This window comes from Hemitrygon akajei, chromosome 3 (genome assembly GCF_048418815.1).
Source record: "Hemitrygon akajei chromosome 3, sHemAka1.3, whole genome shotgun sequence".
Lineage (NCBI taxonomy): Eukaryota > Metazoa > Chordata > Chondrichthyes > Myliobatiformes > Dasyatidae > Hemitrygon > Hemitrygon akajei.
This window is the reverse complement of record NC_133126.1, coordinates 194,927,842-194,952,976: the sequence shown is the minus strand read 5'-3', so window position 1 is coordinate 194,952,976 and position 25,135 is coordinate 194,927,842. Positions and strand designations below refer to the sequence as shown.

The 25,135-nt window shown below is 43.3% G+C and overlaps 1 protein-coding gene across 1 annotated transcript in view; it reads left to right on the top strand.

Annotated features, from left to right (window-relative positions):
- The first annotated feature begins 9,080 nt into the window (after positions 1-9,080).
- The window catches only part of sec62 (SEC62 homolog, preprotein translocation factor), a 44,668-nt gene continuing 28,613 nt past the window's right edge, over positions 9,081-25,135 (top strand). The window contains exon 1 of the mRNA XM_073041669.1: positions 9,081-9,165. Coding sequence (XP_072897770.1) covers positions 9,130-9,165 — 36 coding nt within the window. The 5' untranslated portion in view covers positions 9,081-9,129. The remainder of the gene's footprint in view (positions 9,166-25,135) is intronic.

The following is a 25,135-nucleotide window of genomic DNA, read 5'->3' as shown; positions in this document are numbered from 1 at the left end:
GCTTGTTATTTTGTTTATTCACAATTTGATTAATGTTCAGTTGCATTAGCAAAGGTAATATTTTAGTAGGTTAATTGATGGTTACGAGGAGAAAAGCCTATACAGGCACTTGGGGGCAGCTGAGGGGTCCTGGGGGACGGTGGTGCGCATGTGTAGAGTAGTCGGGAACGGCCCCACAGCATGTATGGTAAGCCGATGCGCGTGCGTTCCGGTATTTCCAGAAAGGTAAATAAAGATGTTATTTTAAACTTTTGCATGCCTGTAAGTCCCTTTTGTGTCCAAGTGTGCAACATTAGTCAAATTCCTTTCCTTTTGAACTACCAGTAAGTTGTCACCCACCTAAACCGAAAGGAGTGAACTTATCGGGCAATCTCATTTGGTCCCTCAACACTACCTCTTTGGTCATGAAAGCACAGCAACGTCTCCACTTCCTGAGGAGACTGAGTTGAGTGAGGATCTACACCCCCAACACTCTAACCCATTTTTACAGGAGCACATCAAGAGTGTCCTGACCAGCTGCATCACCCTCTGGTACGGGAATTGTAAGGCATCTGACCGCGTCCCTACAAAGAACTGCAAGGACTGCTGAGAGGATCGTTGGGGTCTCTCTTCCATCCATCAGAGATATTTATCAGGAATGCTGCTTACACAGGGCACTTAACCTTGTCCCATCTGTCCAACAATCTGTTTGACCCCCTACCATTAGGTAGGAGGTACTGTATCATGAGGACAGGGACTGTTAGGATGGGAACAGCTTCTTCCCCCAGGCTGTGAGACCTACTGACCTCCCTGTACCACCCAGGTCTCATCACTTGTGAAATGCCAGTGGTGTTGTACTGTTTACTTTTTAACTTGTGTCATAAATACACTCCATTATTTGTTAATTTATTTGTGGTAATATTAATTTATGTGTGTGAGGTGCAGTTGTATATACTCGTTGTTCACATTGGTCCAGAGGAATGTCATTTCGCATGCGTACAGTTGAATGACAATAAACTGAACTTGAACTGGAACTTATGTTTGGACATGATACAGCATGGAAACAGGCCCTATGGTCCAACTGGCTCATGGTGCCCACCAAACTAGTTTAATTTGTCTGTGTTTTACCCATTTCCTTCTAAACTGTTCGTATCCATAGACTCAAAATGTTGTTATTGTACCTGCCTCGAGCACTTCCTCTGGCAGCTCGTTCCATAAACTCACCACCCTCTGCATGAAGAAATTGTCCTAAAGTCCCTTTTAAATCTCTTCCCTCTCACCCTAAATCTCTGCCTCTAGTCTCCCTTCCCTGTCTACGCCCCTCATGATTATATACACCTCTGAAAGATCACCATCTATCTCCTATATTCCAAAGAATAAAGATCCCCACTTTCAAACCTCTCCCTGTACCTCAGGCACTCAAGTCCTGGCAATATCCCAGTAAAATTCTCTGCACTGTTTAACAATGTCTTTGCTGAAGCAGGGAACCAAAAGAGTACACAATGCTCCAAGTGCGGCCTCACCAACACCATGTACAACTGTGACATAATGTCCCAAATCCTGTACTCAGAACCCAGACTGATGCCAAACCTCTTCACCACCCTCTCTACAGGTGGTGCCATGCTCAGCGCACTGCAGTGTGCTCTTGTACTTCTTGGCCCCTCTGTTCCACTGCAGTCCTCAGGCCCTATTCCAATATACACTCAGTGGCCACGTTATTAGGTACCTCCTGTCATAACTACGGAGTGTATTCTCCTGGTATTCTGCTGCTGTAGCCCATCTATTTCAAGGATCAACGTGTTATGCATTCAGAGCTACTCTTCTTGCATTATGATCAGAGATTAAGGGAGCTAGGGCTTTACTCTTTGGAGAGAAGGAGGATGAGAGGAGACATGATAGAGGTATACAAGATATTAAGAGGAATAGATAGAGTGGACAGCCAGCGCCTCTTCCCCAGGACACCACTGCTCAGTACAAGAGGACATGGCTTTAAGGTAAGGATGAAAAGTTCAAGGGGGATATTAGAGGAAGGTTTTTTACTCAGAGAGTGGTTGGTGTGTGAAATGCACTGCCTGAGTCAGTGGTGGAGGCAGATACACTAGTCAAATTTAAGAGACTACTAGAGAGGTATATGGAGAAATTTAAGGTGGAGTGTTATATGGAGGCAGGATTTAAGGGTTGGTACAACATTGTGGGCCGAATGGCCTGTACTGTGCTGTATTGTTCTTTGTTCTGCGCATCTGTACTGTAGCATGTGGCTATTTGAATTACTGCCTCCTTCCTGTCAGCTTGAACCAGTCTGGCCATTCTCCTCTGACCTCACTCATTATCGAGGCATTTTCACCCAGAATTGCCGCTCTTTGGATTTTTTTTTTTTTTTGTTTTTCACACTATAGTCTGTAAACTTGTTGTGAGTGAAATCCCAGGAGATCATCAACCCACCTTGTCTGGCACCAACAATCATTCCACGGCTAAAGTCAATTAGATCACATTCCTAATCCATTCTGATGTTTGGTCTGAACAGTAACTGAACCTCTTGACCATGCCTCTATGCTTTTATGCATTCAGTTGCTGCCACATGATTGGCTGATGAGATATTTGCATTAACGAGCTGGTGTACAGCTGTGCCAAATAAAGTGGCCACAGAGTGAGGCAGGCGAGGACTTCTGGTCAAGATGGTGCCTGCATACAATGTTCCCACAGTCAACATCTTCTGCATTAACTATTTACTTCACTCCTTTTATTTCTTTGTCTCCTTTCACTCCTTTTTTATATCTAGGTTGCAGACAGTTCACGTGAACAAACCCCGTATCATGGATTACTGACTACCTGACAGATAGACCCCAGTCTGAGCAGATGGATAGTACTGTGTCTGCGATGGTGGTGAATGGCACTCAAGAGCCACAAGGGACTGTCCTGCCTCTGTTTCCGTTCACACTGTACACCTCAAAGTTCCAGTACAAATCTGAGTCTTATCACTTGCAGAGGTTGTCTGATGACTCTGCGGTGGTTGGTTGTATCAGGGATGGGCAGGAATCAGAGTACAGAAAACTGGTGGACAAGTTTGTGGAGTGGTGTGGGAGAAAAACCAGGGAGATGGTGATTGGTTTTAGGAGGAAGAGGACTGTGACAGGTCCTGGGTACATTCTGGGAGAAGTTGTTCCTGTCATGGTTCCGGTTGGCCGTTCCCCTTTAACACTTCTTTCTCCCTGATCATGCCCCAATTTCAGTCAATTGCTGCTAGTTACCCAATTACCGTACATCTGGCTCTCATCAGAGACTGGGAAATAAATAACGACGGCGACTCTATCACAGGTTGCCAGTTCGTTGGTCAATTCTAGTGTGATACTTCATTCCCTGTTCCGATTCTAAGTTCCGCTCTAGTTTCTAGAGAGTCCCTGTGAATCCCGTCTCCTTGTCACAATCCCTCTGGTTTCCTGTTCTACGTTCAGGTCTATGCCAGCCTCCCCAACTGAGTTGACGTGCCAGTGTCCCGCACTTGGGTTCTCCTCTGTCGCCCCCGTGTAACAGTCCTGGTGGTGGAGGAGTACAAACACTTGGGTGTTCACCTTGACACCAGACGACTGGAAAACCACCGAGGCTGTTTACAAGAAGGAGAGGAGCAGACTCTATTGCCTTTTTTTTAGTAAGTTATTTTTTATTGAAGTTCATCGTCAAACAAACATTTCCATAAGATGTATTTCAGATATTGTACATATATATCACATAGTCATATATGCCACAAATCTCCACATAATATTTACCTGAGGTGTACACTCATAGAAAAGAGAGGAAAGAAAGAACAAGCGAAAGGAGAAAACTATGTACAAGTAAGGAGTGATCTTTTTTTTTACAACATATCCATTGATTTGTGAGGATAAAATCAAGCCTATGAGGTGTTATGTCGTTAAACCATTTTTCCCGGTATGAATCAATTTGTTCCAACTTATGATTAACAGATGTTGTTATCTTCTCCATTTTGTAAATGTCCATTGTAATTTCCATCCATGCATTTAAGGTTGGGCTCTCCTGTGATAACCATTTCCTGGTAAGAGTCTTTTTACCAGCCACCAACAGTATATTCATTAAATATTTATCTCTTTTCAACCATTCTTGAGGTATATATCCAAAATATATGGTCTTACTCTCTAAGGGTATTTCACATTTAAAGATGTCTTGTAGAGCACAGTGTATCCCCCTCCAATAGTCTTTGATAACGGGGCATTCCCAGAAAATATGATAATGGTTTGCATTTTGATTTCCACAATTTCTCCAGCAAACAGGGAGGTATGGTTATTTTCTATGGAAGCTGAGATCCTTCAATGTGTGCAGCAGGATTTTGGAGTTCTTTTACCAGTCTGTTGTAGAGAGTGCAGTCTTCTTTGTGGTTTTATGTTGGGGGAGCAGGACCCATCAGAAAGGCTGGATCGGTCCTTGGCCACAACCCGGAGTCTTTTCAGTTAGTGGTGAAGAGGAAGTAACTAAACAAACTGTTATCCATTATGGTAGGTCTGGCACATCCTCTCCATTACCTACTGAACAGGCAGCGGAGCACCTTTTCAAACAGACTCATCAGCTCCGCTGGCACAAGGATTGTTACAGAAAATCTTACCTACCAAATCCAATAAGCAAATACAACAGTTCATCTCTGTGCGACAGGAGAACACATATCGCAGTGCAATAGTCTCTGCTTATTATTTCGTACATTATTATTGCATATTGGTACATTATTGTGTATATTATTATTCTGTACCTCATTATTAGTTAAGTCTGCACACTGCTAGGTGTGTTTTTAAATGTTGTTGCTACAATAAAGGAATTTTCCATTCTGGATCAATAAAGTATTTTTATTATATTAAGTATTATTATTATTTTTATGATTATTATTATTGTTGTTGTTGTTATTATTATTTTACATTTGTTTATCTTCTTGAATCTGTTTCTGCAACTGTATTTTGCAGTTTGGAGACTGTTTGGGAGATCCAGAGCCTTTCTGTCTCCAAAAGGATTCCGGGAGGCAGAGAGAGCGAGCGTGAGCCTCACGGTGAGGAGGCTGTGGTCAGTGCAACCTAATGTTTGACTCCATTTTACCAATTAAAGCTTCCATTGTTTGCCAGCTGAAGTGATGAGGGAGATTGAAACACCAAGGCGAACGAGGAAGGTGAGCGCCAAGCCTGCCTTTTGATCACTGGCGGGATCCCTCTGCTGCTGAAGAGGGGAGAGTATGTGCCCTGCTACTGTGCCCGGGGAAGGTTATCCGGAGTGCCTACGAGAAGGCATTTTAAAGCATTTTGTGGTTGAGCCCACTAGGGGCCCAGCTAGTCTGGAATATGTGTTATGCAATGAATTGATTAGACAGCTTCAGATAAAAGAACCTTTATGGGCAAGTGATCATATAATGATCAAATTCACCCTGAAATTTCAGAAGGAGAAGCTGAAGTCAGATGTATCAGTATTACAGTGGAATAAAGGGAATTACAGAGGCATGAGAGAGGAGTTGGCCAAAATTGATTGGAAAAGAACACTGGCAGGGATGATAGAACCATAGAACATTACAGCACGGAAACAGGCCTTTTGGCCCTTCTTGGCTGTGCAGAACCATTTTTCTACCTAGTCCCACTGACCTGCACCTGACCCATATCCCTCCATACATCTCTCATCCATGTACCTGTCCAAGTTTTTCTTAAATGTTAAAAGTGAGCCTGCATTCACCACTTCACCTGGCAGCTTATTCCACACTCCCACCATTCTCTGTGTGAAGAAGCGCCCCCCCCACAATGTTCCCTTTAAACTTTTCCCCCTTCACCCTTAACCCATGACCTCTGGTTTTTTTCTCCACTAGCCTCATTGGAAAAAGTCTGCTTGCATTCACTCTATCGATATCCATCATAATTTTATATACCACTGTCAAATTCACTTCATTCTTCTACGCTCCAAAGAATAAAGTCCTAACCTATTCAACCTTTCTCTATAACTCAGTTTCTCAACTCCTGGCAACATCCTTGTAAACCTTCTCTGCACTCTTTCAACCTTACTAATATCCTTCCTGTAATTAGGTGACCAAAACTGCACACAATACTCCAAATTCGGCCTCACCAATGTCTTATACAACCACACCATTACATTCCAACTCTTATACTCAATACTTTGATTTATAAAGGCCAATGTACCAAAAGCTCTCTTTACAACCCTATCTACCTGTGATGCTACTTTTAGGGAATTTTGTATCTGTATTCCCAGATGCCCCTGTTCTACTGCACTCCTCAGTGCCCTACCATTTACCCTGTATATTCTACCTTGGTTTTTCCTTCAAAGTGTAATACCTCACACTTGTCTGTATTAAACTCCATCTGCCATTTTTCAGCCCATTTTTTCAGCTGGTCCAAATCCCTCTGCAAGCTTTGAAAACCTTCCTCTGATGGCAGAGCAGCAATGGTTGGAATTACTGGAAGCAGTTCAGAAGGCAAAGGATATTTGCATCCCAAAGAGAAAGATGTATTCTAAAGGCAAGATGAAGCAAAGTTGGATGATAAGAGAAGACAAAGCTGACATAAAACCCAAAGCGAGGCCATATAGTAGAGTAAAATTTAGTGCGAATCAGAGAATTGGAAAGCTTTTAAAACCCAAGAGAAGGGAACTATAAAAGTCCTTAAGAAGGTAAAGATGGAATACAAAACTAACTAAGATAGCCAACAATATTAAAGAGATACCAAAAGTTTCTTCGGATACATGAAGTGTAAAAGAGAGGCAAGAGTGAATTTCGAACTGCTGGAAAATAATGCTGGGGAGGTAGCAATGGGGGACAATGAAATGGCGATGAGTTGAGTAAATATTTTGCACTTGTCTTCACTGTGAAAGTATGGTGGAGGTTCCAGGTGACAGGGGTCATGAAGAGTGTGAAGACACCATTACTAGAGAGAAGGTTCTTGGGAAACTGAAAGGTCTGAAGGTAGATGAATCACCTGGACTAAATGATGTATACCCTAGACTTCTGAAAGAGGTGGTTGAAGAGCTTGTGAAGGCATTAGTAATGATATTTCAAGAATCATGAGATCTTGGAATAGTTCTACAAGACGAGAAAATTGCAAATGTCTCTGCACTCTTCAAGAAGAGAGCAGAAGAAAGGAAAGTCCAGGCCAGTTAGTCTGACCTCAGTGGTTGAGAAGACATTGGGATTGATTGTTAAATGTGGTTTTGGGGTAGTTGGAGGTGCATGGTAAAGTAGATCAAAGTCAGCATGTTTCCCTCAAGGGAAAACTTTACCTGACATATCTGTTGGAATTCTTTGAAGAAATAATAAGCAGGATTGATGCTGTGTACTTGGATTTTCGGAAGGCCTTCAACACAGTACCACACATGAGGCTGTTTAACAAACTATGAGCCCATGGTATTACAGGAAAGCTTATATCATGGATGAAGCAGTGGCTGATTGGCAGGAAGCAAAGACTGGGAATAAAGGCAGACACTTCTGGTTGGTTGCCGGTGGCTGTTAATTTGCATGTTGAATCTATGGTGAGGAAGGGAAATGCAATGTTAGCATTAATTTTGCTTGTGTTTGAGTCACAAAAGGTTGGTTTGCAGATGCAGCAGGTTATCATGAAAGCAAATAGAATGTTGGCCTTCATTGCTAGAGGGATTGAATTTAAGAGCAGAGAGGTTATGCTGCAACTATACAGGGTATTGGTGAGGCTGCACCTGGAGTACTGCATGCAGTTCTGGTCTCCTTACTTGAGGAAGGCTTTGGAGATGGTGCAGAGGAGATTCACCAGGTTGATTCCAGAGATGAGGGGGTTTGACCATGAGGAGAGATTAAGTCACTTGGGACTGTACTCGCTGGAATTCAGAAGAATGAGAGGATATATTATAGAGACATATAAAATTATGAAAGGGATAGACAAGATAGAAGCAGGAAAGTTGTTCCCACTGGTAGGTGACATAAGAACTAGGAAACATGGGCTCAAGATTTGGGAGAGTAGATTTAGGACAGAGATGAGAAGCAACTCCTTTTCCCAGAGAGTGGTGTATCTGTGGAATTCTCTGCTTAATGAAGCAGTGGAGGCTACCTCAGTAAATATACTTAAGACAAGTTGGATATACTTTTGTATAGTAGGGGAAAAGGCAGGTACGAGGGGTGATTGCTAAGTTCAATATTAGAAAACTTAGTACATTTATTTTTCAGCACAGTCCCCTCCTACATTTACACACTTCGTCCAGTGGGTCATGGAGCATACGGATCCCTTCTTTGTAGAAGTTGGCGTTCTGGACCACCAGAAGTGGTCCACAGCAGGGGTGATTGATAAGTCCATGGCCTAAGGTAGAAGGAGATGAGTTATTAACTTCAAACATTCTGCATAATCACTCACAGAGTTGAATTGCACATGCATGTAACGAGAGCTGTATAACTCATCTCCTTCTACCTTAGGCCACAATCTTATCAATCACCCCTGCCTCTGAAAGTGTTTAAAATTAGTTATTCACAGGGATAGGTACAGCAAGAAACAGGTCCTATGGCCCACTGTATCTGAGCCAGCCATAAACACCCATTTACACCAATCCCACATTAGGGTTTTTTTCTTTATTCTCCTCACGTCCCCATGAACCGTTGCCCTGTGCCCTCAGATTTACCCATTACCTATTACACGGGGGCAATTTACAGTCATCAATTAACCCTCCAACCCACACTTGGTTGGGATGGATGTGGGAGGCATCACGCTGCAGGTTAGGTTACGTCCACCCTCTTTCTTTCCCTCCTGGGTCACGGGTCCCTGGCAGAGGACAGGGGAGTTTGTTTCATTCGCCAGTTTGTGCTGTTGTTGGTGGGGATATGACAGCACATTTCCATCCCTCTCCCTTCGTGTTCGTGAGAGACAGATGTGGCTGAATCTTCCAAATTCAAGGCTCGAACTCGTGAGAGGAACAACTGCATGCTATTCCCTTTCCCAAACGCTAGGGGGCAATGAGGCTGCATGCCATTCCCCATCAGAGACACAAGGGGGCGATGAAACAGCATGCGGTTCCCCATCTAGTGCCAGAATCGATGAGGCTGCGTGTAATGTCACCTTCCCTGCCTTTAGGTGGCGGCGCAGGCGGCGGAACGCTGAAGTCTCGCGATGTTTGGTCGCCCGTTACACGTCACTTCGGGTCGGAAACATGGCGGAGCGACGCAAGCAGAAGAAACGGAGCCAGGTAGCGGAGTGAGGGTCTCCGGTGGATTTGGGGGAGGAGAGGGGTTGGGCAGGCGGAGCAAGGAAAATTTCCAGGTGGGAGAGAAAACAATGAGGAATAAAGAGTCGGGAAAGTGTAGACTGGAGGACGGGATGGAGAGGGGTGAAAAGTAGTAGGACGGGGGTGGGGTAAGAGGACGTGTAGAAGGCGGAGGGTGTTGAAACGGTGTTGAGGTGAGGTGGAGGGTGAAATGATGGACGAAGAGATAGGGGTTTGAGGAACGGGAGCGCGGAGGAAGTTAAGATAGAGGAACGGGATTGTGGAGGGAAGTAGGGGGCCAGAGGAGCGGGAGAGCGGTGGGAGGTGGGGGACAGAGGAGCGGGAGCGCGGATGGAGGTGGACGAGGCAGTAGCGGGAAAGGGAGTCTATGGGGTAGTTGGGGAAATGGGCAAGGGGGCAGAATGTGGAGTGATTAGAGCATGGAAGAACGGATAGGTTGAGGGATGGGAGGAGGGTTTGAGGTCTGGCCAGGCACGGCGAAATGGTGGGACAGATGTGGTAAAACAGCAGGGAAATGGCTTGTGAAGACCTGTAGAAGTGGGTTACAGCCTTGTCCATTATTAGCTTTTTACTTAATGCATTGAACAGAATTTTCCTTGTTGAATTTGGGAGCGCAAAATGTGGGAAAAAAAGTCTTACAGACAGCAATTAGTTTTTTGTCCTCCATTTTTGGTCTGATTAGCACCTGCTTTGAAGCTTAAAACACAAAATCTGAGTGGACCTGGTGACCTTTTCCAGATGAAATGATGCTCATTGGGAAATTGGACTGTGATCTAAGCAGCTGACACTAGATGTGCATTTAATGCCACCACTTAATACAGCACCCATTTCCATTCTTGCCTTCACATATTGGAGTTTAAGGATTCAGCTTAGAACATCATTGAACAGCCAAAGTACAACTAGATAAACATCAAGCTAACTTATTGCTCTTCTCATAGTTTAAGGTGACATTCTTGCTAGCATTTGGGGGGGGGGGGTATAAAACTTCCTGTCAGAGTCTTCCTGTGTACTGAAACTCCTGTGCCTAGCATCACTTTATGGACATGCAACCAACCTATGTACATAAGCTGTCTAATGTACTTAATTATTGTGTTTTTATTATGTTCTTGTCTTTATTTTTGTGCTGCATCAGATCTGCAGTAACAACTATTTCATTCTCCTTTACACTTGTGCACTGGAAATGATATCAAACAATCTTGAATCTTAAGGAGACATTGAGAGATCTGACTGGGCAATGTTAGAAGTGTCTGCTGGTATTAGTACTAAAACTAACAGGAAGTGTTTTATGCAGCATATAAACAATGGGAGGTTCTGTAATCACCAGCTCCCACCATGTCATTAGGAGAGACATAATTGGCCACTTACACAGCTCAGAAGAGGAGATAATGACGAGCAAAGAATGCTGCTGAGAATGTTCAGAGATGCTCATCTACCTGCCCTTGTCCAATGCATCCAACATGTTAGCAGGTTCTGGTTTCTGAGCCTGACAGCCCCGAGGTGTGTGACCAGCAATTGTGCTTTCAAGCCGCATTTTTTCCTCAGCTTCCTCACTGTTCTGAGCCTCCACAGCAGATCTTTGTTGTGTTACTGCTGCAACAGATCTCTCAGGCACTGTATTCAAGTGACATAAGATGACATCTCCAACACTGAGCTTTGTAGTCACTTGGATTCCATAAGCCCATCGGACATAGGAGCAGAATTAGGCCATTTGGCCGAGTGAGTCTGTTCCATCACTCAGTTATGTCTGACTTTTTAATTTCTTTTCTCAGCCCTAATCTCCTGCCTTCTCTGCATAAACCTTGACACCCTGACCAAGCAAGAACTCATCAACCTCTGCCTTAAAAAATGGGTGCCACAGTAGCACAGCAGTTACAGCTCAGAACGTTCTGGATTTTGGAGTTCAATTCTGGTGGTGTCTATAAGGAGTTTGTATGTTCTCCCTGTGAACCCCATGAGTTTCCTCCGAATACTCTGGTTTCTTCCCTCCCACAGTCTAAAAATAATTGATCATTGTATAGCAAGTTGTCCTGTGCTTAGGCTAGGGTTAAATAGGTGGATTGCTGGGCCATGTGGCTCCTTCGGCTGGAAAGTCCTGCCCCACCCTGTATCTCTGAATAAAAATAAAGCATACCTAGTGACGTGGCCTGAAAAGCCCTCTGACAATGAATTCCAGATTTCAGATTCTGACGTGTACTTAGTGTGAAGTATGTCATTTGCATTAACAACCAATGCACCCAAGGATGTGCGGGGGACAGCCCACAATTGTCACCACATCTTCTGAGTTACAAGTTCCTTCTCAGTTCAGTTTTAAGGAACCCCAAAGTCCAGTGTTTGTAGATGGGAAAAGCCCGTATTCCTTCTTGAACAACTTCTTCGGCTGTCCATCGATTTCGATGTTGACTGAGGCCTGGGCAAGGTTGTATGGAAGTTGCCCATGCTGCAAGTCTCCCCTCTCCACGCCACCGATGTTGTCCAAGGGAACAGCACTTGGCAACGGTGTCGTCGCAGAGCAATGTGTGGTTAAGTGCCTTGCTCAAGGACACAACACGCTGCCTCAGCTGAGGCTCGAACCAGTGACCTTCAGATCACTAGACCAACGCCTCAACCACTTGGCCATCACAACATTCTTATTAACAGCAAAGTATTACAGAAACCAGAATTACCTGTTCAGCTTCTCGTGTATGTTGTGCCATTGAGATCACGTTGATCCTTCATCTCAAAGTTCAAATTAAATTTATTATGTAAGTATGTATATGGCACCATATACTACCCTGAGCTTCACCTTCCATTCACGGAACACAGAAATCAATAAAATCAATGAAAAACTACACCCAAAGACCGAAAAGCAACCACTGTACAAATACAAAAGTAAATTATTATAATAAATAATACTGAAAACATGAGTTATAGAGTCCTTAAAAGCGAGTCCATTGGTTGTGTTCAATGATTGTGAGTGAAGTTAGCCATGCTGGTTCAGGAGCCTTATGGTTGAAAGGTAATGACCTGTTGGTGTAGGACCTTCCTTTCTCCTGAAGAGCAGGGAGAACATGGATTGTGGGGGAATTTGATGAATGCTACTTCTTGTGGCAGCACTCTTTGTAGATGTGATCAGTGGTGGGGGTGGATTTGCCCATGATGAACTGAGCTGTATCCATGTATGAACTGATGCTGCCTGGCCTGCTGAGTTTCTCCAGCATTTTGTGTGTATTGCTCGGATTTCCAGCGCCTGCAAGTTGCCTCTTGTCTGGGCTGTATCCACTACTTTTTGCATTAGTTTCCTGCACTGACGCTGTGTCCTGTGATTGCCTTAGAACGAAATAATGGATAGATGCTGTTCTCAGCGACTGAGTCTCCTCAGTAGTCTTAGTAGGGAATTCCAGAGACACGCTGTCCACTGACTGAAGAACTTTTAAAAATTTCATCCTGAATACCCAACCTTTATTTTTAGACAGTGAGGCTGGATTTTAGATCTCCCAGTCAGGAAACATCGTTGTTGTACATACCCAAGCCCTTTAAAATGAGTGTTTCAGTGAGGTCACACCTCAATCTTCCAAACACAAGGGTAAAGGTACATTGTTTTTCATCTTCCTGAACTCCCCATCCCAAGAATAAATGTGGTGGACCTCAGTTGCACACCTACTTTCACAAGAACATTCATGCTTGAGTAAACAGATCGGATTACTTGGAGTATTGTGTTCATTTCTGGTTGCCTTGTATAAGGAGGATATGGAAGCTTTAGAGAGGTTGCAGAGGAGATTTACCAGGAAGCTGCCTGGACTAGAGGACATGCCTTCTGAGAATAGGTTGAGCAAACTAGGGTTTTTCTCTTTGGAGCACAGAAGTACAGAGATGAATAGGATAAGGTGCATAGATCAAAAGGCCAAAATGAGGCCTTTTCCCAAGATGGAATTGGCTGAATTAAGGGAGGCATAATTTAAGTTGATTGGAAGAAGGTATAGGGGAGATGTCAGCAGTAAGATTTTTACCCAGCGAGTAATGAGTCTGTGGAGCAACAGTGATAGAGATAACACAGATTTCTGCCCTTAGCTGTAGAGATACCTCTGGACAGAGGATTGTTTACTTTCATTGTTTTTGCAGGCAAGCAGTGTTTACAAACTTGTATTTGTCAGGCAACACTCCTTTATGAAACGCGACAGGCAGCAAATGGTTTGTTCTGATGGTACTGGGCAAGGAGTTTGTGCTTTCTTTGGCTCTCAGCTGAGAGGGTTTTGTACAAGTTCTGGTCTGTGTGTGGTCTGAGTCCAAGTGGCTGTGCCTGTGAATATTGCGTTCAGTTCTGGTCACTTCATCTCAAAGAAGGTTGTAGAAAAATGTGAAGTGGTACACTTTTTGAAGTACATGGTTAATGACAAGATTCTTAACAGTGTGGAGGAACAGGGGGATCTTGGGGTCCACGTCCATAGGTTCCTCAAAGTTGCCACCTAAGTTGATAGGGTGATTAAGGAGGCACGTAGTGTTGTCCTCCATTAGTCAGGGGATTGAGTTTGAGACTCGTGAGATAATGCTGCAGCTCTATAAAATTCTGTTTGGATTACACATGGAACACTGTGTTCGGTTCTGGTCACCTCATTATTGGAAGAATGAGGAACCTTTAAAGAGGGTGTAGAGGAAATCTATCAGGATGCTGCCTGGATTTATCTTTGAAGCGAAGAAGGATGAGTCACCAATAAAAGACAATAAGAGGCAGAGATCGAGTGGAGAGCCAGAGACTTATTCCTAGGGTGGAAATGGCTAATACAAGAGGCATAATTTTAAGTTGATTGAAGGAAATTATAGGGAAGGGGGATTCAGAGTTGTTTTTTTTTTACACAGAGTGGTGGGTGCTTGGAGCACTCTGCCGGGGTGGTGTAGAGGCAGATACATTAGGGACATTTAAGAAACATTTAGATAGGCACATGGATGAAAGAAAAATAGAGACCTATGCGGGAGTTAATGGTTAGATTGAACTTGGAGTAGATTAAAAGGTTGGCGCAACATCGTGGGCTGAAGCGCTTGTACTGTACTGTGCTGTACTGTTCTATACTTCACAGCACTTGGGCATGTGACAAGAAACTTGTCAAATCAGCAGCCTCTTAATTCTGAGTTGCCAAAGGGAGAGTAGAGAGGGGTTTTTGTTTCCCCACCCCCTTTCCATGGTAGTATGAATGGCATTAGGACAGTAATTGGATCAATTTGTCCTTTCTATTGACAAGAAATAGCATGCTAACTTTCCATTTATCATAAATGTCAGTGCTGTAGCTGCACTAGAATACCTTGGCTAGATTTTGTATCTGCTTGTGCCTTTGCTGAGGTTTGACAGCTTGAATGTCATAGTTTGTACTGATTAATGTACCAGTTCCAGCATTTTGTTTTTTCTTGGTGGATCAAGCTGTGGTTAAAGTCGTGGAGTCTGTTAAGAGTCGTAGCTCTATGATTGACAAGAGTTGCTCAGTTGTCACAGCATTAATATTGTGCCTGGTTCCATAATGTTTCACCATGCAGTGTATTAGGGTGGTTAAGAAGGTGTATGGTGTGTTGGCCTTCAATAGTCAGGGTGGACATGGTGGAGGATTACAAATACCTGAGGATACAAATTGACAATAAACTGGACTAGTCAAAGAACACTGAGGCTGTCTACCAGAAGGGTCAGAGTTGTCTCTACTTCCTGAGGAGACTGAGGTCCTTTAACATCTGCCGGACGATGCTGAGGATGTTCTACGAGTTTGTGGTGGCCAGTGCTATCATGTTTGCTGTTGTGTGCTGGAGCAGCAGGCTGAGGGTAGCAGACACCAACAGAATCAACAAACTCATTCGTAAGGCCAGTGATGTTGTGGGGGTGGAACTGGACTCTCTGACAGTGGTGTCTGAAAAGAGAATGCTGTCCAAGTTGCATGCCATCTTGGACAATGTCTCCCATCCACTCCATAATGTACTGGTTAGGCACAGGAGTACGTTCAGCCAGAGACTCATTCCACTGAGATGCAACACTGAGCATCATAGGAAGTCATTCCTGCCTGTGGCCATCAAACTTTACAACTCCTCCCTCGGAGTGTCAGAAACCCTGAGCCAATAGACTGGTCCTGGACTTATTTCCACTTGGCATTATTTACTTATTATTTAACTATTTATGGTTTTATATTGCTATATTTCTACACTACTCTTGGTTGGTGCGACTGTAACGAAACCAAATTTCCCTCGGGATCAATAAAGTATGTCTGTCTGTCTGATTGAGTTGAAGAGCTACGAGGTGATAATGCAACTCCATAAAGCCCTGGCCAGGCCAAGCTTGGAGTATGATGAGCAGTTCTAGTCGTCTCATTATAGGAAGGATGTGGAAGCTGTAGAGAGGGTGCAGAGGAGAGTTACCACGATGCTGCCAGGATTAGAGAGCATGTCTTATGAGGAAAGTTTGAGTGAACTTGGGCTTTCCTCTTTGGAGCAAATGAGGATGATGAGTGGCGTGTTAGAGATGTACAAAATAAGAAGCATAGATAGACCAGACAGACAGAGACTTTTTCCCACGGCACGAATGGCTAATGCAAGAGGACGTAATTTTAAGGTGATTTAAGGAAAGTAGGGGGAATGGCAGAGGTAGTTTCTTTATACAGAGAGTGATGTAGAATGCACTGCCGGGGTGATGGTAGATGTGGATTCATTAGGGACATTTAGTTAGGCACAGGGTTGATAGGAGAATGGAGGGCTGTGTAGGAGGGAAGTGTTAGATTGATCTTCAAGTAGGTTAAAAGGTCAGCACATAATTGTGGCCATAGCGACTGTACTGTAATGTTCTATGTTCCAGGAGTGTTAAATACAACTGTGGACTTGTACTAAGGAAATACTGGCTCTGAAACTTATGTCATAATATTAACTGATGCCTGTTCTGCAGTTTTGTATCTTCTAAAGTTCCCTAATTTTTTTTTTATGGTGTGCAGTGAATTTGGAATCTGTAGCCTCATTCTCATTCTGATAGCAAGTCAGTGAATTTAAACTGGCATTTGGTTCAAGTAGCCCTTGGGAATTAAAGTTCAACAAGATAAGTAAAAATTAAGTAATTTAGTATATATTCTCTCTGTGAGTCCCTTATCTACTCATGCCTCCCCACTGATCTTCGTCCTGGCACTTAACCATGCAAGCGAGACAAGTGCTACTCCTGCCCCTACACCACCTCCCTCATTGTTGTTCAGGGCCTCAAACAGATCTTCCAAGTGAGATGGCACTTCACCTGCGAGTCTGTCGGGGTCATCTACTAAATCTAGTGTTCCTGATGTGGCCTCACCTATATTAGTGAAGCCTGATTTACATTGGGGGGGGGGGGCTGCTTCATCAAACATCTTCACCCTGTCCACCACAAAAGGTAGAATTTCCCCATAGCCACCCATTGCAATTTGATTTCCCAATCTCATTCCCATTCTGACATGCTGGTCCATGACTCCTCTGCTGCCATGTTGAGGCCACGCTCGAGTTGGAGGAGCAATGCCTCATATTCCATTTCAGTGGCCTCGAATCTCATGTAATTTTCCCCCGTTGCTCTTCTCTCTTACTCCATTTCCCATTCTGGCTCACTTGTTATTTTTTCCCTTCTCCTGACTTGCCTATCAGCTCACTCTGATTCCCCCCCCCCCCCCCCACCTTTCTCCCAAGGTCCATTCTCCTCTCCTATCAGATTGCTTCTTCTTCAGTCTTTTCCACATGTCACCTGCCAGCTTGTAATTCTTCCTTACCCCTCCACCACCTTCTTATCTCCTCTTCTGACCCCTTCCTTTCCAGTCCTGATGAAGGATCTTAGCCTGAAATGTTGGCTGCTTATTCCCCTCTGTAGATACCGCCAGAACTGCTAAGTTCCTCCATCATTTGTGTGTTGCTCAAAATTTCCAGCTCCTGCAGAATCCCTTGTGGTCGTAACAGAATGCTAATTACTAACAGGGCACCTCTGCCCTGTAAAATACACATGCAGTGCTGATAAAAAATGCAGAATGCATCCTTATCATTGACATCAGCTAGAGCCCAAGGTTTTGCACCTTGAGCACCAACTGACGTCACTAATCTGTTTGCAAGGTTGGAGCTAGTTATTTGGGATTCTATAATTAGGGGAATTGACAGGCAGTCTAGTTACATACTTGATTTCAGAATGCAGGTTCACTCCCCAAAGTCATGTATAGGGACAAGTAAGAAAAGGAAGTGTGAGCAGCCAGAGCTTATGATCCACATTGGTACTAATGATATTTCTTTAGCCAGAGGATGGTGAATCTGTGGGATTCATTGCTATAGACGACTGTGGAGGCCAAGTCATTGGGTGTGCTTAAAGTGGAGTTTGATAGATTCTTGATTAATAAGGACCTCAAAGGTTATGGGGTGAAGGCAGGAGAATGGAGTTGAGAGGGATAATAAATCAGCCATGTAGTAGTGTGATCACACGAGTCGAGTGTGATGTTCTCCCATGGGGTTATTTCCTCAACGAAGAATGCCTGTGCGTGACTTTTAACGTGGGGAGGCTGATGCACAGTCAGTCACAACACGATCCTTGAGAGATTGAGGTCAGGGTCCAGTGGCATGGTGTCCAACACGACCAGGGACACTTCACTGCTACAGCCTTCCTCTGCCTTCACGGCTGTTGTGGTATATCAAATTCTTCCACCAGCTTCAGGTTTTGGTTGGATCGCTAATTGACTGGATGCTCCCCTTGACCTCAAATAAGCCACAATGGAATGGCAGAGCAAACCTGATGGGCCAAGTGGCTTAATTAAAGTCATAGAACAGTTCAGCATTGAAATAGACCCTTCAGCCCGTCTAGGCTGTGCTATTATTCTATCTAGTCTGAGACCATAGCCTCCAAGTACTTCTCCAGACTTCTCTTGCTTGTTGGAATCGAACTTGCATCCGCTGACAGTTCGTTCCACATTCTCACCACCCTCTGAGTGAAGAGGTTCACCTTTATGTTCCCCTTAAACATTTCACTTTTCATCCTTAACCCATAACCTCTGGTTCTGGTCTCACCCAACCTCAGTGAAAAAGCATGCTTGCATTTACCTTGTCTATACCCCTCATAATTTTATATACCTCTATCAAATTGCCCATCATTCTCCTACACTCTAGGGAATAAAGTCCTAACCTATTCAAGCTTTATCTATAACTTGGGCTGTCACGAGCTGGCAACATCCTTGTAAATTTTCTCTGTACTCTTTCAGTCATATTGTTATCTTCCCTGTAGGTCGGTGAGCAAAATTGCTCAAAATATTCCAAATTTGGCCTCCCTGTGTCTTAAACAACTTAAACATAATATCCCAGCTTCTGTACTCAATATTCTTGATTTATGAAGTCCAAGAAGACCATGTTTTATGGATATAGTTAGAAAGGGATGAGCTGCAGGCAGATTTTAAGGAGTTAAAGAGAAGAAACAGAATGTTCACAGATAAATGAGTGGCTAAAAAAGTGGTTCAAGAGATGTGATCCAATTTACAGTTGACGCTTGTGGTACAGGAGATATGAACCAAATGTGTAGTTCAAGTTTAATTGTCATTCAACGGAAAACCCATGAATATAGGCAATTGAAACAGCGTGTACAAGTGATACACAAACCAAATGTATGATTACCAAATTACTGAAAAAGGAAACTTGGTGAATATGATCACAAACACAAGATTATGCAGATGCTGCAATGGAGAGTGACACATGCAAAATGCTGGAGGAACTCAGCAAGTCAGACAGTATCTGTTGGAAGGCATGAATATCAATTTCTCCTTCCAGTTAAAAAAAATTCTTCCCCCTTCCCCGGGGAGTGAACCAGAGGTGGTGGTAGAAGCAAATGCATTAGAGAGATTGAAGAGACTGAAAGTAAATTAGAGAGGGAAGGGTTAGATAGATCTTGGAGTAGGTTAAAAGGTCGTGAGCCGAGGGGCCTGTACTGTTCTATGAGACAGCATTAGAATGAGTTCCAAGGATGGTGAGACCTGCACATTTTGCTTCTCAGCGGAGCCCTGACAAGTCCAAGCGGGAAGGTCAATTTAATATGTGGGAAGTTTAAGCAAATTTGCCCTGGTGTTGGCACAGTGTGGTAGCACTGAAAAAAGGTAAAGGAGCTGTTTTTTGTAGTGGCTGGGGTGACAGGGATAATAAATCAGCCATGATAGAACAGTGGAGCAGACATGTGATGAATGGCCTAATTCTGCTGCTGTATCTTATGGTCTACAGAATGAATAGGTTTTTGCTGTAATGTGGCTGAGCTCAGAAGGATAAGGAAAATATTTAAAATTTTATTAACAAGGAAGATCACTACTGATTAGTCCCAGTGTATGTCAGTACAGAATGTTTGCAGGTGTTATTTATTTCATTTAGAGAGACAGCACAATAACAGGACCACCGAGCCTGCGCCGCCCACTTCCACCCCTATGATCAATTAATTCATTCACCCACACATGCTTTGAATGTGGAAGGAAACCAGAGCACAAGGAGGGAACCCACATGGTCACTTAGAGAACATACAAACTCCTTGCAGATAACAGTGGGAATTGAACCCAGGTTTCTGGCGCTGTAGTAGCGTTACTCTACCGTGCCATATTTCTTTCATCGCAGATGTGCTTTATAGTCACAGTAACAGGCTTTCTGCCTACCTTGTCCATGCTGATCTTTTTGTCCATCTATACTAATCCCAACTGTCCACTTTAGCTCCATATCCTTCTAATCTTTGCCTATTTAAATACAGCTTAAATGCTTCTTTAACACAGTGATCACCTCCTCTGGCAATGAGTTCCAAATATTAACCACTCTCTGATTTTAAAAAAATTCCATCAAAACACCTTATCCTCACCTTAAACCTGTGCTCACTTGTTTTTGCCTGCCATAGAAAAAGATTCTTGTTGTCTATTCTATTTGTGCTTCTGACTATTTCATACATCCTTTATGCTTCTTACAATATTTATACATTAGACACCCTTCAGTCTCCTTCGCTCTAAAGAAACAAGCCCAGACTATCCCCATAACTAAAGCCTTTGCTATTATTCAATGTATAGCTCCTTCTTCCCTCTGACAAGCAGAACATTTAAAAGTTTACCCAGAAGGTCACCACACCAAAAATACAGCACTCCTTTAACGCTAGTTTAAGTTCTAGCACCTAATCAGTAATTATATGGTTTTGACGCTAAGTTTTACTTTGGTCACATTTGACCTGAGGTATGCATTGTAATTTCCAAATGCGTAATAACAATTCCCATGTTTAATACACTCATTGCCGGCTGATTGGAATCCACTATGCTGGTTAATGTAAGAGTGGATGCGTCATTCACCCTGGGTACAAGCTGAAACAGATGGAGCTCCTTCAAAGCAAACAGATATGATTTCTCTGTTCCTTGAGTAGCTCCAAGCAGTGCTAAGAACATCCTGGCATATGTAATGAGCAAACTCTCAGAAGGGAGCATGATTTTCATAATTCAACATCACTGTGCATTTACTTATCACCCAAAGCATCACAAGATACTTATGTAAAATCAAAAAAAAATTTGGCACAAGCCTCTTGACATTTAGGACAGCTGATTGAAAAATCCTATTGCTCAAAACTCGGGCTTGAAGAGAGCAATGAAGGATTTAAAATCAAGGATAATAAAGGTAATAACTGTCTTGTTGCCTTCCTAAGCGAATGGTAAACATGAGATTCTGCATCTGCTAGACAGCCAGATCAACACACAAAATACTAGAGGAACTCAGCAGGTCAGGCAGCATCTTTGGAGGAGAATAGACAGTCAATGTTTCGGGTCGAGGTGCTTCAGCAGGACTGGAAAGGAAGGAGAAGCCAGAATAAGCTGAGGGAGGGAGAGGAGTACATGCTAGTAAGTGATAGGTGAAACCAAGTGAGGTTTCCACTTCCTTATTCTGGCTTCTGCACCTTTCCTCTCCAGTTCTGATGAAGGGTCTCAGCCTGAAGCGTCAACTCTTTATTCCTCTACACAAAAGCTATCTGACCTGCTTGAGTTCCTCCGGCATTTTGTGTGTTGCTCGGTTAATTGTATCTTTCCTTGGAAAGAACGGGTGAAAGGCAAATAGCAGATTACTCGATTTACGTATGCTATTCAGCTTTTCAAAGGAGGAGTGCTGTCGCAGGAAAGCAACATTCATTATCAGAGATACCCATCACCCAGGTCATGCTCACCTCTTACTGCTGCCATCAGGAAAAGGTGCAGAAACCTTGGGACCCACACCATCAGGATCAGGAGCAGTTATTACCCTTCAGCCATCAGGCTCTTGAGCCAGAGGGGATAACTCCACTCGCCTCAACAGTGAACTGTTCCCACAACTTATGGACTGAATTACAAAGACTAAACAACTCATGTTTTTGATATTTATTCCTTATTATTTTGTGTTTTGTATTTATTTTTGTATTTGCACATTGGCTGTTTGTTGTGTGCTGTTCTTCATTGATTCTGTAGTGTTTCTTTGTATTTACTGTTGAATGCCCGTGGTACTTTGATAATAAATTTACTCTGAACTTTGGGGGGGAAAGAAGTTTTCGAAAGTTCTCATGGGACTTGCCCAATTCTAATAAATATTGTGATTTTTGGCAGAAGCAGTTTGAACAGAGATGCAGGAAGAGAGGTCTGGACCATTAATCCAGTATTACTTTTGTGGGCAAACCTCTGTGTTAGTCCTTCATTATTGATTTAAGACTGAACTGCAGCCAGGTGGCAGCTCATCAGTGCCATTTGAAATAATGTGTTGAAGTGGACTGTATGTAGTTTTGCGAACCTAGCCATTTGTCTGTCATGGTCAAAATGTAAGAAACAGAAGCACATCTTTTATCCCTCCGCAAGCCTTCTCCACCATTCCGTCAAATCATGGCTGATCTACACTCAGTGGCCACTCTATTATCTGAATCAGGTTTAATATCACTGGCATATGTTGTGAAATTTGTTTTGCAGCAGTGCATTGTAATACATAATAAAAGCTATAATAGAAACATAGAAAACCTACAGCACAATACAGGCCCTTCAGTCCAGAAAGTTGTGCCAAACATGTCCCTACCTTAGAAATTACTAGGCTTACCCATAGCCCTCTATTTTTCTAAGCTCCATGTACCTATGTAAAAATCTCTTAAAAGGCCCTATCGTATCCGCCTCCACCACCATTGCCAGCAGCCCATTCCATGCACTCACCACTCGCTGAGTAAAAAATTGCCCCTGACATCTCCTCTGTACCTATTCCCAAGCACCTTAAACTTGTGCCCTTTTGTGGCAGCCATTTCAGCTCTGGGAAAAAGCCTCTAACTATCCACCCAATCAATGCCTCTCATCATCTTATACACCTCTATCAGGTCACCTCTCGTCCTCCGTCACTCCAAGGAGAGAAGGCCGAGTTCACTCAACCTGTTTTCATAAGGCATGCTCCCCAATCCAGGCAACATCCTTGTAAATCTCCTCTGCACCCTTTCTATGGTTTCCACATCCTTCCTGTAGTAAGGCGACCAGAACTGAGCACAGTATTCCAAGTGGGTCTGTCCAGAGTCCTACATAGCTGCAACATTACCTCTTGGCTCCTAAGTTCAATTCCACGATTGATGAAGGCCAACACACTTAACCACAGAGTCAACCTGCACAGCTGTTTTGAGCGTCCTATGGATTTGGACCCCAAGATCCCTCTGATCCTCCACACTGCGAACAGTCTTACCATTAATACTATATTCTGCCATCATATTTGACCTACCAAAATGAGCCACTTCACACTTCTCTGGGTTGAACTCCATTTGCCACTTCTCAGCCCAGATTTGCATCCTATCAATGTCCTGCTGTCACACCTGATGGCCCTCCACACTATCCACAACACCTCCAACCTTTGTGTCTTCAAACACAATAAGTTCATATTGTAAAAAAAATAAGTAGTGCAAAAAGACAGAAAAAAATACTGAGGTAATGTTCATGGATTCATTGTCCATTCAGAAATTTGATGGCAGAGGGGAAGAGGTTGCTCCTGAAATGCTGAGTGTGCATCGTCTGGTTCCTGTATCTGCTCCTTGAATGTAGTAATGAGAAGAGGGGTGGGGTCCTTAATGATGGATGCCATCTTTTGGAGATGTCCTTGATGCTGGAGGAGCTAGTGCCCATGATGGAGCTGGCAGAGTTTATGCAGCGTTTTCTGATCCTGTGCAGTGGACCCTCCATATCAGACGGTGATGCAACCAGTTAACATGCTCTCCACAGTAAATCTGTAGAAACTTGCAAGTGTCTTTGGTGACATACTGTACCAATTCTCTTCAAACTCTTAATGAAATATAGCCATTGTTGTGCCTTCTATGTAATTGCATCAATATGTTGGACCCAGGATTAGATCCTCAGGGATGTTGAACTTGAAACTACTCACTCTTTCCACATGATCCCCTCATGAGGACTGGTGTGGGTTCCCTCAACTTGCCTTCCTGAAGTCCACAATCAGTTCCTTGGTTTTACTGACATTCAGTGCAAGGCTGCTGTTGCAACATTACTCAACCAGTTGATCTACCTCCTGTATGCCTCCTCATCCCTATATGAAATTCTGCCAACAAAAGTTGGGTCATCGAAAAAGTTATAGATGATGCTGGAGCTGTGCTAGCCACACATTTGTGGGTGTAGAGAAAGTAGAGCAATGGTCTAAGCATGCATCTCTGAGGGGTGCTAATGTTGATTGTCATTGTGGGGGAGATGTTATTTACATTCCACACAGATTGTAGACTCCCATTGAGGAAGTCAAGGATCCAGTTGCAGAGGGAGACACTTTTACACCTGCTTGTGAATGCGGATATTTAATCAGATCAGGCAGCAGCAACTCAGTGCGCAAAAGCATGCAGGCATGGTCAAGAGATTCCATTATTATTCAGACTGATCATCAGAATGGGGAAGAATTGTGACTTTGCCCATGGAAAAGTCTGGTTGGTGCCAGATGGGGTGGTTTGAGTGTATCATAAACTGCTGATCTCCTAGGATTTTCGCATACAACAGTCTCTTAGGTTTACAATGAATGATGCAAAAAGCATAAAATATCAGTCAGCAACAATTCTGTGGGCTAAAATGCCTTGTTAATGAGAAAGGTCAGAGGAAAATCGCCAAGCTGACAAGAAGGCAACTGTAACTTAAATAACCATGCATTATAACAGTGATATGCAGAAAAGCATTTCTGAATGTACAACAAGCAGGATACCAGGAACAGACACTCAGTGACCACTTGATTAGGTACAGGAGGTACCTAATAAAGTGACCACTGGGTTGCATGTTGAACTTCGATGTTAAAATGATGGATTTGATGGTGGCAGAAGGAACATATTTCCACATTAGGTGTTCAGAACTTGGTGTTAAATGGTGTACTTGATGGAGTTCAGAAGAAAGGAGGGAATTCATTGAAACCTATCAAATATGAGAAGGCCTACATAGAGTAGATATGGAGAGAATGTTTCCTAATAGTTGGGGAGTCTAGAACCAGAGGGCACAGGCTCAGAATAGGGGACATCGATTTAGAGCAAAGGTGAGGAGAAATCTCTTTAGCAAGAGGGTGGTGTATCCGGAATTTATTGCCATGGTCTTCTATAACTAAGTCATTGAGTATATTTAAAGCGGAGGTTGATAGGTTCGTGATTAGTCAGTGTGTCAAAGGTTATGGGGAAAAGGCAGGAGAATGGAGTTGAGAGGTATAATCAGCCATGATGGAATGGTGGAGCAGATTCAATGAACTGAATGGCAAAACTCAGCTCCTATGACTTGTTTTATGATCCAGCATTAACCCACTTAGAAATTTAAGCAAAGCTTTACCCAGAGTGAAGACAATGTGATGAGTGAAGACACTGAACTTTGCAGTGATGAGTGGATGAGGTGAATAACAGAGATGCTTTTACAAGTGCTTCAGGGAGAAAGGGAATAAAAGATCTAGGTATCAGGAGGAGAAATATGCACTTATGTATACCAGTTGGGCAAAATAATTTTCA